The 14,007-nt window shown below is 41.0% G+C and overlaps 1 protein-coding gene across 4 annotated transcripts in view; it reads right to left on the reverse strand.

The window, feature by feature from the left end:
- Positions 1-23: 23 nt before the first annotated feature.
- Positions 24-14,007, reverse strand: part of LOC120834977 (calmodulin-binding transcription activator 1) — a 49,179-nt gene continuing 35,195 nt past the window's right edge. For 2 of the 4 annotated variants that reach the window (XM_040203407.2, XM_040203409.2), the window contains 12 exons: positions 10,724-10,872; positions 9,828-10,012; positions 9,668-9,746; positions 9,310-9,571; positions 8,535-9,067; positions 7,959-8,098; positions 7,628-7,865; positions 7,359-7,427; positions 5,629-5,774; positions 5,480-5,551; positions 5,312-5,342; positions 24-4,321 (listed from right to left, as the gene is read on the reverse strand). In XM_040203407.2, coding sequence (XP_040059341.2) covers positions 4,289-4,321; positions 5,312-5,342; positions 5,480-5,551; positions 5,629-5,774; positions 7,359-7,427; positions 7,628-7,865; positions 7,959-8,098; positions 8,535-9,067; positions 9,310-9,571; positions 9,668-9,746; positions 9,828-10,012; positions 10,724-10,872 — 1,937 coding nt within the window. In that variant the 3' untranslated portion in view covers positions 24-4,288. The remainder of the gene's footprint in view (positions 4,322-5,311; positions 5,343-5,479; positions 5,552-5,628; positions 5,775-7,358; positions 7,428-7,627; positions 7,866-7,958; positions 8,099-8,534; positions 9,068-9,309; positions 9,572-9,667; positions 9,747-9,827; positions 10,013-10,723; positions 10,873-14,007) is intronic. The other 2 variants (XM_040203408.2, XM_078092403.1) reach the window with 2 other exon arrangements.

Below are 14,007 nucleotides of genomic sequence, written 5' to 3' on the forward strand. Positions count from 1 at the left end.
AAATATCAGTAAAAATCAGCAAGTTAAAGTGCAAATTTTCTTTTTTATTCTGATTTCATTTTACAGCAGAAATTATGTAAAGCATTCAGAAGACATTTTCCACATATAAGGGCAATATTCAAAACACTTTGCATGGCCTCAGCAACAAAATATTCTTTTAAAAACATCAACAATTTAGTGATGCTTGTGCATGCACGTTTGTAAAACAAATAAATAAAAAACTAGGCTACAAAAAATAAATGAGGAATGAAAGACTGAGATTGGCATGGAGAACACAATAGCAGGCAAGGTGGGAATACAGCAGGAAATGAGAGAGAGTGAAATAAGAAGAAGGCGAGGAGAGGTCTAACCATAGATTATCTATGACGGTCTACCATTCTAGCATGCAATGTGGTGTTTGGCCACACCCTCTCAAAACAAGGCCTGAAAGGTTATGCCATTCATTTATAGGCAGATTTATGAGAACAGAGGCCATCTCTGCGCATGTCTACCAGTTGTCTACTATGGCATTTTTCTTAGTGTTATAATTTTTTTAAACTTCTTCTACTCTATATACTCTTTTTACAGTCACCATCCTCTCCAAAAACATGAACATATTGATCTGCTTCATGTGTATGTGTATTCTGTGTGCTGATGAGCGCATTTGCTGACCTATGTGTATATCTGACTGTATGTGTGTATGTGTGTTTATATATATATAATATATATTTATATGTAAAAGGAGGCCAGAAGCAGTGTTCTTTATGACCGGAGTGTGCTGATGTGAGAGTGGGCGCAGTTTAAGAGGATGTTTGTTAGCACAAATGCTCCTGACAGTCCTTACCGTGGCTGTCTCTCAGTATGATGGAGATTCAGAAAACATGTTAAACACGCATAACAGAGCCCGTCCAATTGTGAATATACGATCCCTTGACTTTTGTTTTTTTACTTAAGGCAATTGAGATGATGTATGGCCATTGCCCACTTGTTATTTAAGAACTATTTGTATCAAGAATCCTGTGCGTATTTTAATAGAAATAACACCTATTACTTGCCTTCAATTTAGTCTATAATCTTCAAACAAGATCCTATAAAATACTGGATTTGGAGTTTCTTGTAGAAAATTTTCTGCAAAGGCAGCTTGATGAAGCATCACACTTGAGTGCATCAATCAAGAACAGGAATTGAACATTTGAAAATTATAGGTTAGTGAATGAACAGCTGGAGTATCCTTAACATACACAAATACATACATATACATATGCACACACAAATGTACACGATCATCAGCAGAAGTACAACTCTGTTTCAGCAATCATCACACTCCACATACCATCCCTCTGATCTTCAACCCTGAGTAAAATCTAAGGGAGAGATTTACTTGTTCCCAAAGACATAAGTACAGAGAGATAGCGTGTGGCTGTTTCTGAACGTGTACATTTGTGTACTGTTAATGTGTGTTCGCGCACATAAGTGTGAGAGAGAAAGAAAATGAAGAAGTGACAGCTATTTTGTCCTCTGAAAAACTGTCGGGTAATGCTTTTGTTTAAATGCTGCAAGATAATTCCTTTAAAGAATGACAGAGAAAGTGAGTCCTTGTGAGAAAACACATCATCTTCCCAACAGCGAGCAGGATGTTGAATAGACTCGTGACAATGCCTTTCATACACAGAGGCTGATGGGTTTCCTATAATATAATAATACCTATAATTCTGCAAAACTGACACACAAGTGGGGCATGAAGTGATACTGTAATTACTGGTTTATCTCATAAAGCAAAACACAGAGTCAATCAGGCCATGAGCATTCATTCATACCACTGACAAATTAGAGCTTCTTACTTAGACTCAGATCAAGTTAAACACTGTCAAGTTCACTTTTAACACACAATTTAGGAAAATAAACAGGTAACTGGCAACCTTTTGGAGGACATACAATAGATATTTCCTGATATTAGCTTGCACTTTTCTGTTATTGAGCAGGCACTTTCTAAACAGAGCTTTCCAGAAGTCAAAAGTACATGTTGTATCATAATGGCAGTGAAAATGGGGAGAAAAAGAAAACATAACCAAATGATATGATAAAAGCGGGGAAAGGAGACATTCTGTTTAAAGATGGAAAGCTTTGACTTGAGGCCAGGCTGGGTCCTCTGCAGGTGTGACTAATGGTCTTAATAAAAGCTAATATGTTGCTGAAGCACAACCACATTGTTAAATAATGTAGCGCCCTCTCCCCGTTTTGGGTCATCATTCATTGTACTCATATTACAATGACCATTATCATCACCATTAGTATCATTTTCATACTTGCATCATGGTTGTCTACACTTACGTTTGCCTTAGACAAACCCCAAAGCTTGTCTATGCTAGTACGAGATCTCTTACGAGGTTTATTGCCTCTGTGGATCTTACTGATATCTTTTGGGTGTTGGGTTCGCCAACATAACATATTGTTCCGCAAAATAGCATTCATAATAATTGGCACTACTGGCAAAAAGGGTTTAATTTTTGCTAGCCAAGAAACAAAAGCACAAAATGTAAATGTTTTGTCTGAAAGATTGTTGTTTCTTTTTCCACTTACAATTCTAACATTAGATTTTTCAGTTGCATGCTTTAACAAAATGTTCTTTTCAGTAACACTTATACTGGATACTCTTAAAGTGAAGCAGTTAAAATCCTCTCACAGTCCATAGCCACTAACATCTTCTTTTTGTCTTAAATCTCATGCACATTATTCCGTTTGTAATATTTACAATATTTACAAGCAATACAGCCATCCTGTGTACCCAGGTCTGTCTTAAATTCTCATTATGGGAGTAAAATAATTTATAATCTTAAATACAGTCCTCTTATGAAAAAGTGTCAGGGTCCTTGTATTCCCTTACCTCGTCAGTTTATATACAGGAATATGCAATAGTCCAAAATATGGATTTGATTGCCCATATAGGCTAGTATGGGGACCAATGCCCTGTATAGGGGCAGATATATGACCCATGTCCTGTACAGAGCAAGCATAGAGACCTCTCAGAGTCAAGAAGTCAAGGCAATGGTATGTGACTCTCTCTTCAAAACCGCAGTTAGGATTTAGCGGTTCACGCAAAGAACAAACTAACAAGAGACATTTAACCATTGGGACATGTCATTTTTTACCACACAAGGGGGGAAAACCAGTCTCAAGCTGAACCACTCTTGAGCCAATTAAATAAATAATCAGAACCGTAAATAAATAAATAAAGTTTAAAAAAAGCACCCAAAATAAGTCATTTGTCCTTACACAGTTCACATTACACAGGGCAAGGATAAGTCGATGAGGACATAAGTGAGACACAACTACACATAGAAATACAAAATAAACAACACTAAAGCAGTTTGGCAAGCATGCAGGAGCTCATAGCTCAAACACATGCATTGAACAAACACGGACACACCACTTCAGGCGAGCAAAGTGCTGCCTCTGAGAACGACTCCATACAAAGTCCATGTAACAAATTAAGACATCGTTTTTCAGACCCCAACCCTTATCTAACAATGCCCCTCTTACATTCAAGTGCAGTTCCTCCTCTTTGATCGGGTGACAGATTAATAGGTTTGTAAGCCTGTGAGTCAGAGTGTTTGGGGATACTGTGATATACTGAATTAGCAGAATGATTTGCCACTATAGCTCTTCAGGGTGATGGAGAGGAGGAATAAGCGAAAAAACCTTGCATGCAAATGCAACACAGAAGTGAGTTTTTTGGTTTATGTTGTCTTATTCTTTCATGGATTACTGTTTGGATACAAAATCCAACAGAGTTTGTATATTTTATGCATGTCAAAGTAGCTTTTATCTTGAGCCAGCATGTCCAGACGCTGCCATGAAAGTCAGGATGTCGTCGCCAGGCGCTTCCTTGTGCCCTCTTGTCTGACTCGTCGACTTGCTCTTGCAAAGAAACATACCCATGAGGAGTGCAAAGAATGCCATGAGGTTAATGTGATGGCCTCCCAGTGAAACTGGAGGAGGATCAGTGCTGTGGGTGGAGCCAGGTCCCTTGACTCTACCCAGCAGTCTGTCTGTCTGAGCTGCCATGATGGACACCTTTCCTGTCCTCAGTCTGTCTGGGAAGAGTTTTTTGCCCTCTTGAAAGAAGAAGGAAGATAGGATGAGAAAGAAGGAAAGGGCAGAAATGGAAAGGACAGGAGAGGGGTTTAGGGATGGAAAATGGAACGAGTTTTTGGGAGGATGGAATAAAGGAAGAAGATGGAGGGCAGGTTGGGTTTATAGATTGCTCACAGGCTGAGGGGGCTTTGCATGTGGGCCTAGAGGTGGGCTCTCAGGACCCTTGGCCTTTCTCTGCTCTTTCACCCTGGGAAAAAAAACACACATAGAGACAAGCTCAGCGTAATATTTGTGTCTGAAAGTTTGTATTTGTGCATGTGTTTTCCGCTCCATCTAAAGGTCATACTTGGTTCAACAGGCAAATATATTCAGCTTGGTGCACACACATTCTGTATTCCCTGAGTCCCAGAGTGATGTCAATCAGAATAAACACCATATGCAAGAATAGCTCCTCTATCTATGTGTCATTCAATCATGCAGAAGTACACAGCAAAAGTTAATTTTCCGGTGTTAGGCAAAAGTGTTGAGTGTTGAGCGTTCAGGGGCGACTGTGGGTGAGTGGGGAGCACGGTCGTCCTCCAATCAGAGGGTTGTCGGTTCGATCCCAGGCCCGGCTAACCCGCATGTCGTTGTGTCGTTAGGCAAGACACTTAACCCAACATTGCTCCTGTAGCTGCGACTACAGTGTGTGAATGTTACTTTGAGTTACTGATGGCAGGTGTCACTGTGTATGGTTCTCCTGTCATCAGTGTATGAATGGGTGTGAATGGGTGAATGATGTCATGTAGTGTTAAAGCGCTTTGAGTGGTCAGAAGACTAGAAAAGCGCTACAGGTACAAATACAGGCCATTTACCATTTTTAACACTGAGTAGATTTATTTTTGACACTTATTCCGAGTTAAATTGTTAACACTTCGTTGAGTGTTGATTTAACACTGACAAGATTGGGACAATATAAACACCAGAGTTAGAGTCAAAATTTAATCTCAGAGTCAATTTAACTCTCTGAAATTTGCTGTGTACTGACATCATTTAGCAGTCATTGGAGAGAGACAGAGACAAAGAGAGAGAGAGACTGGGAGATAGGGAGACAAGAGGGGAGAGAGAGAGAGAGCGAGAGAGAGCAAAAGGGAAGGATGATAATCCAGGATCTCCTCTCCCCCTCGCTCTGTTGACATGCAAACAGGCATCAGCCACCAGGAGGGAGGGAAAGAAGGAAGAAAGTGTGAAAACTCACCCGTTTCAGCGGTCTGGCGTCCATCAAGGGGCTTCACAGGAACAGTAAAACAACTATTAGCACCAACGCAGAGAGCGCATGAACAGCAGTGGGCCGTCAGTATGTGCAGGTTTGGATGTGTGCACTAAGCAGTGGTGTGGAAGAGTGTGTGAGGAGATAAGGGCTCACCTGTGGCGGCATCGGAGCAGGAATCTCAGGATCTTGCGAGCAGCCTGGTTCTGTTTTTTTGTCAGGAGGCTGCTGTATGGGAAGACACAGGAGTAAGAAACAATACTTTGCATGATTATGCCCTTTGTGTGTGAGAGTGTATGAATTACCCAAGGGAGTGTCTATAGGAGCGGTAGTATTGCTGGATGAGGACCGCTGCTCTTCGACTTTGTTGGAACTTCCTCTGCTCATAGAAACTCCGGAAACGACTCTGGATCAGGATGGCTGCCAGGGTCATCCTCTTATAAAGTGCATACTGAGAGAGAAGATCCATTTCATCAGAAGATATGTGCCTTTTCTGCGTTTAGTCCCAAATACACATCTACTGTATTGTCTTTTCTTTCTTCATTTTTTAAATAATATTGTGGCTATAAATATTTCCTTCTACCTCAGATCATGACCCACACATGTATCACAGCTTAAGGGCATGTACACAGTTTTGTTAGTAAATGTCCCTTATCAATGACGTCGGGAGGAAACTCAACTCATACGCACAACTCATAATGTGAACAACAATGTGGGGTCGCAAGTTACATGTCTAATCTGTATGTGTTCATTATAAGCTGTTTCATTGGAGCTATTACAAAGTTAGTACCATCAAAATAAGAAACTGTAGGACAGGATGTGGACAAGCCACATTATTATTGTCAGTTTCTCATAAATGAATGTCCAATTTGATTTTAGCAGATATCATAGATTCCTTTATAACATATCAGTATGAATGAATTATGAAGGGAATACATCCATTAATGCAATTATTTATGTATATTTAATACAGTTCTTAATAGGGGTGGGAATCTCTTGGCACCTCACGATTCGATTCCGATTCAGAGGTCAACGATTCGATTCTAAACAGATTATCGATTCTAAACTGATAAAACGATTATCGATGCATCTCGATTTTCTAAATTTTCTCAAATCTGAGTTTGCTACTCAGAGGTTGCTAATCACTTCCTACTTTATTTGATAATTAAAGAAAATCAACAGATGAATTACCTTCTCTAATTTTTTATAAGAGAAAAAAAAATCTTTGTCACAAATATGATTTTCTATCAACAATGCAAGAACCAATGCAGCTTGCATTTCAACACAATATGGAAGTAGCCTATGTAAAAAAAATATTAAACAGATTCATTTTTCTTTTAAATGAAGAAAAAGCTGGTCTTAGTCTCAGACCGGTCCGTATTTGTAAAATACCGGAAAAAAGTCCAAATCTGTGAATATCTTGCAAACTTTCAATACGGATCGACTTTTTCGAAAATCAAAATAATGAGGTAAGATATGCGCAGGCTCCTTCATAGTTCGGTAAAGTTGGCAAGATATTCAGATTCAAACTGACGGACCGGTCTGCGAGCTGGACGCATTGCTCTTAATGTGCCGGTAATGATGGTAAATGATGGTTGTAGCTGGTTGTCATCTACGTCAACGTTTTATCTCATAATTTCGACTTTTTATCCCCTTACATTAGTGCGGAAATGGGCTTCTATAGTTGTGTGGATGCATCACTCCAGCCAATCCAAAGACGGGGTTTGTAACCAATCAGGTGTAGAGACCATGGTGACTGGCTCCGCCCCTTACTGTCAAAAATAAAAACAGCGGGCGCGTAGAAAACACCTTCGAGACTAACCTCGCGAGCGAGGAAGTTCACGCTCCGCGAGCGAGCAAATATCAGACCTTTTTTTATTTTTTTATTCCGATTATTAACTTTTCTGAATCGAGACCGAATCGTTCTAGAGAGAATCGAGAGAAATCGAAAAATCGTTTTTTTTTTTCCCCCCACCCCTAGTTTTTAACTGTATGTTATGCTTGAGGGTTGATGCTACCTGTGTGCTGCGCTTACCTGCTTGTATCTCTTATAGCAGCGCTGAATCACTGCTGCAATCTCCTTACGTTGCTCCTGAATGGGACCCTGAAGAAAGAGAGATTAAGAATTTTTTAATGTTAAATGGTTCATTGCCTTTAGAAGTTTAGAATTCATGAAAGAGAGAAATGGAGAGGAAGATGATATGAATAAACAGATCAAAAAAACAACATGGTGACAAAATGCATTACATTAATTTAAAATCTCATGTGCAAACTTTGTATTTTTTAAGGGGAAAGCAGGTATACCTTGTTTTTTCTGAGGGAGTGTAGAGCATGCCTGATAGTCTCATACAGCTCCCCGTGCTCTGCCTCAGTCATGGCTAGGCAGGAGTCACTTTTCAACCGCTCTTCTTTCATAGCTGCACAGAGGAAGGAGGTCCAGTCAGAGAGGGAGGGTAGGGCTTCTTTAGCCTGTGGACTCTGCTGATCCTCAGGCCCCGAGAGAGAGTTTGGTTTGGGGCTCGAAGTCTGAGAGTTTAGAAACCTGGAGAAAAGCAGTAAGGAAAGCAAAAGTTTATTACCTAAAAAGATGTACTCTATTTAATGACTTTAAAAAATCTGGAATTCGTGGACTCACCTCTCCACCTCACCGAGGTAACCAGACAGTAATTTGACATCAGCGCTGATCCTGGGGTCTGTTTCAGTTGCCATTTCCTCCTGCTTAAGCCTACAAGTTGAAGCCTCCGCAATGTGATCAGCAAGCATCGTAATGTCCATCTGCAGGACACGCAGAGCAGAAATGACATATTACACCTGACAAGGTCATAACACCTGATCCACTTGAAGTTAAAAATGACTTCATTTTGGGATTTATGTTTATGCCTACACTACTGATACTCAACTCTGTGTACCTAATAGTTAAAGCCAAATAGTGCCTTTTATATTAAGAATGTAACATATCTGTTATGTTTGAATACAATATACATCATTAATTGTTTATATTTAAGCTGATGAGGTAATATGGGAGTTCCGCCTTATTCACACTAAGGGTCAAAGTGTTGCTTTCATAGATTTTTTAATGTATCGTTTCATGTATGTTGTCAAAAACATGGCACAGATATACGTATACACTGTCAAATACATAAAGTACAAAAGTCCTGTTTTGGTGAAGGAAACAAGATCAATACTGCCCCTCACAAACTGCTGCCCATACCTGCAGGTCCTCTGTGTTATCCTGATAGGTCAGCAGCTCCGTCTCCTCTCCCCTGTCACACAGCACCCTTTGGCGCAGGTGAATGGCCAGTCGTTCTTTTCCTAGAATCCTCCTGGCTAGGCTACGCTGCCCCAGAGTCTGTCTCGGACTCCAGCTGTTGCCCCCTCCAAACTCCCCTATCCTGGCCTGCAGGTGGGAGAATGGAGGGCTGGGGAGCTGAGGTCGATTAGGGCTGGAGCTGGCCGGAGGTGCGTTCTGACAGCTAAGGTTGGAGGGTTGAGTTTGTAGAGTGTTGGGGAGGAGAGAGCATTGAGGGTTAGGACTAAGAGACGCGTTGAGGAGGGTGGAGAGGGTGTTGGTACCGGGGGTTGAGTTAGCTAACTGTTGCTGGGTGTCGGGGCTGGGTTTGAGTCTCTTGGCTGGGGGTGGGCCTCCCCGTTCTCCCTGGGTTCCCTGCTGGGCTCGGTGTCCTGTTTGGCTCCAGTTCGCATTCCGGTTGTCTGGTTGGCTCTCCGTCCTGCCTCTCCTCAGCTCTGGGGAAACAAAGATGCTGGAACAGTTAGGCTTACTGATTCCAGTCTTCGTGCTAAGCTAACCTAAGTGTCAAACAGAGATACTTCATAACCTCCAGCTCGCTGGTGGTTTCCGTTTTTTTTGTTTTACATTCCACTAGGGCTAAATGGCAATTTCTTGTTTATGTTTTGGTTGAACTGACCCATTAAAAATAAGAAAAATGATTTGCTCTTGGCGACAAACCACTATATAGCATTCCCACCTAAGTTAGGGTTTGACGTAGGGCTGTTGGTTATTCTGCTGGTCTGTGACTCTCCTCTCCACCTGTCCATCCAAGGGTCAGCAGACTGGCTCTGAGCGTGGGGAGTCAGCTGCTCTAAGAGCTCAGCCAATCGAGTGTGGCCCCGGGATCGGGCAATATTGAGCGGCAAGCGTCCAAGCGAATCAGGAATAGCCAGAGCTCTTGGGTCCCACTGATAAAGCACCAATGCTGCCTCAGTGTGGCCCAGAGCGCATGCCCACATCTGTGGAAGCAAAAAAACAATCAGATCACACACAGGCACGGAATAAAAGAAACACATTTAAAACATCTTTCAGAAATATTGATGTGGACCACTCACCAATGGAGTACAGGAGAAGTGGTCTACGTTGAGAGGATCCACCTCTAGCTCGAGGTCAATACTGTCTGCATGCTTTGTACTGCAGAGCAAGACAACACAAGTGAAATTAACTGACAGCCTGTGCGTTCCCAACGGTGTGTCATGATTGCGTGTTACTCACCGCCATCGAATGAGTGTCTGAATGAGCCCTGCATAGCCCTGAGCTGCAGCCAGATGCAGTAAGGTCATTCCTCTGGAGTTCTTGCTGTGGACGAGCTGATTAGACGAAGCCCAGCAGGGCTGAGACATCATCTTCTCACAAACCACCACAACACGACCTTCGAACGAACCTTGATCAGTAGAAATCTGGAAGATCAGAGACAAAAGGGTTTATATTTCCGTAGAGGCTGTGTCTGAAATCCTCATTAGTCAATATGTTGTGGATAATATATTGGGTTTGCCATTTATCCGTAATGTCCTGTGAGATTTATAAAACCATATAGAGTGGGCTCAAAGTATCCAACAATGCCTGAAAAATAGTAGACAACAATGGCAATGTATACGATCTGGTACATTTTACTGGTACTGAAGGTATTTTTTCATGTGAGTGAGTGAATTATTACTTGTGTTAAATGAAAGAGCCTGTGACTGTGAAAGCTGGAACATGCTAAGGCTATTATGTAGAAATAACACTTTTAGGAGGGTGCCCTAAAAACATCAACACCGTAGCAATATATGAAAATGACTTACTACACTGGTTCTCAACTTTTTTTCAGTCATGAACCCCCTTTGAAATATTCTTTCAGCCAAGCGACCTCTAACCAACGCAAAGCAATTTTGTTTGAAAAAATATGTAATACACAGTGCTGTGCCATCAGTGTTTGATTTACTTAACCGTCAACATTGAAGATTGCAGTGTTGCATTGCATTGAGTGCTTTTGCATTTACATTTTAGTGAGAAATCAAACATCAATGACAGAAAGTTCTGTTTGGAGAAATGTTGTCCACCTGTACTGCTCTATTAACACTGTTTACTGTCAATTTCACCCAAGCTAAATCACTCCATTTCTTCCTTACTTGAGATTGCTGATCAGTAGCTCCTCCTCCCTCCAATCCTCCATCCCTGGTTGCCATGGTTTCTGAACTGGGGTTTTGATTGGTTATCTCAGCCATTCTCTGTTCCATCTGCTCCAGACGCTCCAGGATGGACATCCTGAACTGGGTATCTACAGGAATGAAGATAGCACATATGAAGAACATCTGACCTCCAATCTATTAAACCCCCTTAACAACAATGGGAACTTGGAAAGCATGAAAACTGTGGGTTTGTGTGTCTATGTGTAGGTGAGATTTTAGATATAACAGCAAATTCTTTTGGCTGTTTGGGTGAACCTTTGTTTCAGTGCTGCTGCAGTTCTGCTGCAGTGCCTATTATGTCATTCCACCTGCTGCTCTTCCACTTAGTCGCTCTATTTTCTCTCTTCTCAATTCAATCCCATTTTTCTTTCTTTATATCTGCAGCACACAAAATGAGCCGAAAGGGTGGAGCCATGAGAAAGAACAAGAGGCTAAGGCTCCTCCTTTTCCCCTCGGCCAATCAAGAGGAGAAGGGTTTTCTGGAGCCGCATTTTAAACACAAAAGGATGATTTGAGAAGACAACAGGAATTGGCATCTGCTATGAGGACTTTGCTGTGGTTAATTATATAAGCTACATTAAATTAAATTCCAATAAAACATGAATTCAAATAGAATTAGAAAGCTAAGAAATATGATTATTTGATTTTCATTAATCTCTCTTTTTTAACAGACCAGAATTTGACAGAAAAAAATAATTTTGTAACATTAATTGAATATATCCGTAAAATGGCTTTCAAAATGGCTTTCCATTTTCTATTTTAATTTACTTTTGAATTTACTTATGCTATACTTTAATATCATTTTGCATTTTACAATAAACAGCTAATTATGCTACTTGAGTTTTAATGCTGCAAGGCTGATGTTATGAAGGATACATACACGAAGGAACTCTTTTAAAGTCATTTTAGGATTCAATAAAAGACAATTCATGATTTTAATAATTTTGTCAGTTGATTGCAAGTATATCTTAACTAACAGTTATTTTCGACCATATTGGTTAAATGCAAATCTAATAATTTAACTGTTAAGTAAATGGATTAAAATAGCCTAGTGAAAAACAATTAAGAGTACGTATTCTGGTGACATAGCTTTTATATTCCTGCACTTGCATATAAATTCAGCGTTTCTTCAAAGTGTGTTAGATCATTACTTGCAGTTGTACTGGATTTTCTTACAAGGATTTCTGGTCTGTTAAAGGTTCCCATATTCCATTATGCTTTCTCCCCAATGGATTCTTATCCAATAAATTAAGTTCTGAAAAACATAGTTCGAAGTCACATCAGCAAAGTCTAATAACAGACGACAGCATCGCAAACCAACTAAAACAAAAGAAAAACAGAACAGTGAGAAAATTTAAAAAAAGGAATGGTGTTAAACTACATTTATTGAAAATCAAAATAATATTTACATGTATTTTCTATTTTACTATCACCTATATCCGACCCAACTACGATGAAGGTAGGCACACCTACAACTATTACTGAATCCAAGTAGTTTTGCATACAATTTGAGGTCATATATATTGAAATCTATGGGAACTTACTAACTCTTAACTCTTAATAACGTCTTACAGAAATTAAACACAAGTGTTCTTTAGATGAAAATAATTCAACAGATTCAAAAAACACGTTTGTCATATACAGATAAAGTTTCAGTAATACACATGAACACTTACGACACAAAGTCTTGTATTTAAGCTGTGGTTGATCAACAACATAACCACATGTCTGTGCCTATAGACATGCTATTATGTGGGCCTTTGTTGTTGTACGGTCCAGTGGAGCTGTCCACTCCTGGTGGTGCTGGAAATTAACGGCTCAACGTGCAATGCTAAACAAGCTTCTAATTATCAGGCCTGCAACATAAAACAAGCAGCCTCTACCGGTCCTTTAGCAAACAATGCGAGGACTTTGCATTTCTACCGTAATTATCTCAAATCGGCAGAGGCTGTGCACCACACATAGTTCAAATATATGGACTAAAACATGATATGCAAAAGCAGCCCGAGGCTTTAGCTATGAAGTGGACATTTGGACAACAGGCACATGTATGTCCATCTATAGCAGCGTGATAAACAACGCAGCAAACAACACAGACATAGAAGCCAACAAGAGGGTGCCGTTTGGAGTTAACATCAGATTAAAATCAAATAAACTACGAACCCAACAAGCGAGTCTCTCTATCTGCGGCTCTTTGTTCCCGCTTCTGCTCAACCCAGTTAGTTTGAAGCGCGCGACTCACACATAGCTGTTCTGATCGAGCAAACACAACTAAGTGCAGAGGGAAGAGAGAGAGAGAGAGAGAGAGAGAGAGAGAGAGAGAGAGAGAGAGAGAGAGAGAGAGAGAGAGAATCCAAGTTGTGGTGTGAGCAGACACGCTTCAAATCCGCCCGCCAGACTCTGAGCTGCAGGATGACTCGGTCATCATCAGTTCAACAACAAACTGCACACGAACTGAATTGGAGCAGGGAATTGTCATGTGATGACGCATGTGCGATTAAATTGGGAATTTTGTCCCCGAGGGGATGTGCCTCTGAAGAACATTTGAGGACAAACAAAGGACCAGAGCGCACGTTCGGCTCTCGGCGTCCCCGTTGAGAGTCAAATGAAGAGACCGTGCGTCGCGTGCACGAGCCGGCATAGCGCACTGCCGCTGGTGCCGCACAGTTTGGCTGTCAAGTAGACCGCGAGTGTCCCATGATGTCCTTGCCCCTCACTCCAGCAAACAGCCAGCCCGCTGTGACCGTAGAGCCGCATTGCCGCATTGCGCAACGCGGAGACGGGGGCGAACACAGAGGAACAGGACATGCTTCACTGAGGAGACGCGCGTGTTTCCAAGCTGCAATTGCAAACCGAAGCGAACCCCGTGTGCTGTGCACATATATGCAACCTGGCTACAAGAACATTGTTTTTTCCAAGAACAAACAATTTAACAATAACAATTTCCTATGATACGTTTTAATAAGATTCCTTGAAACGTTACTAGAAAAAATGGGCTAAAGCACTAATACAATAATTCAGATTTCTTTCCAATATGCTAACGTGCTGAATAGACTCCAACAAATTCCCATAAGACAAAGACCTTATAAATGGGGACTGATCTGCATGCAAGCTGAGGGCGACAATAGAAAAAAAATGCTGCATCCCTGACACAGAACAAAACAATTCAGCCAAATCACACAGCCACGATAGCATCTGTGGCTAGACAATGGATGGATCTAACG

This window comes from Gasterosteus aculeatus, chromosome 17, assembly GCF_964276395.1.
Source record: "Gasterosteus aculeatus chromosome 17, fGasAcu3.hap1.1, whole genome shotgun sequence".
Taxonomy (NCBI): Eukaryota; Metazoa; Chordata; class Actinopteri; order Perciformes; family Gasterosteidae; genus Gasterosteus; species Gasterosteus aculeatus.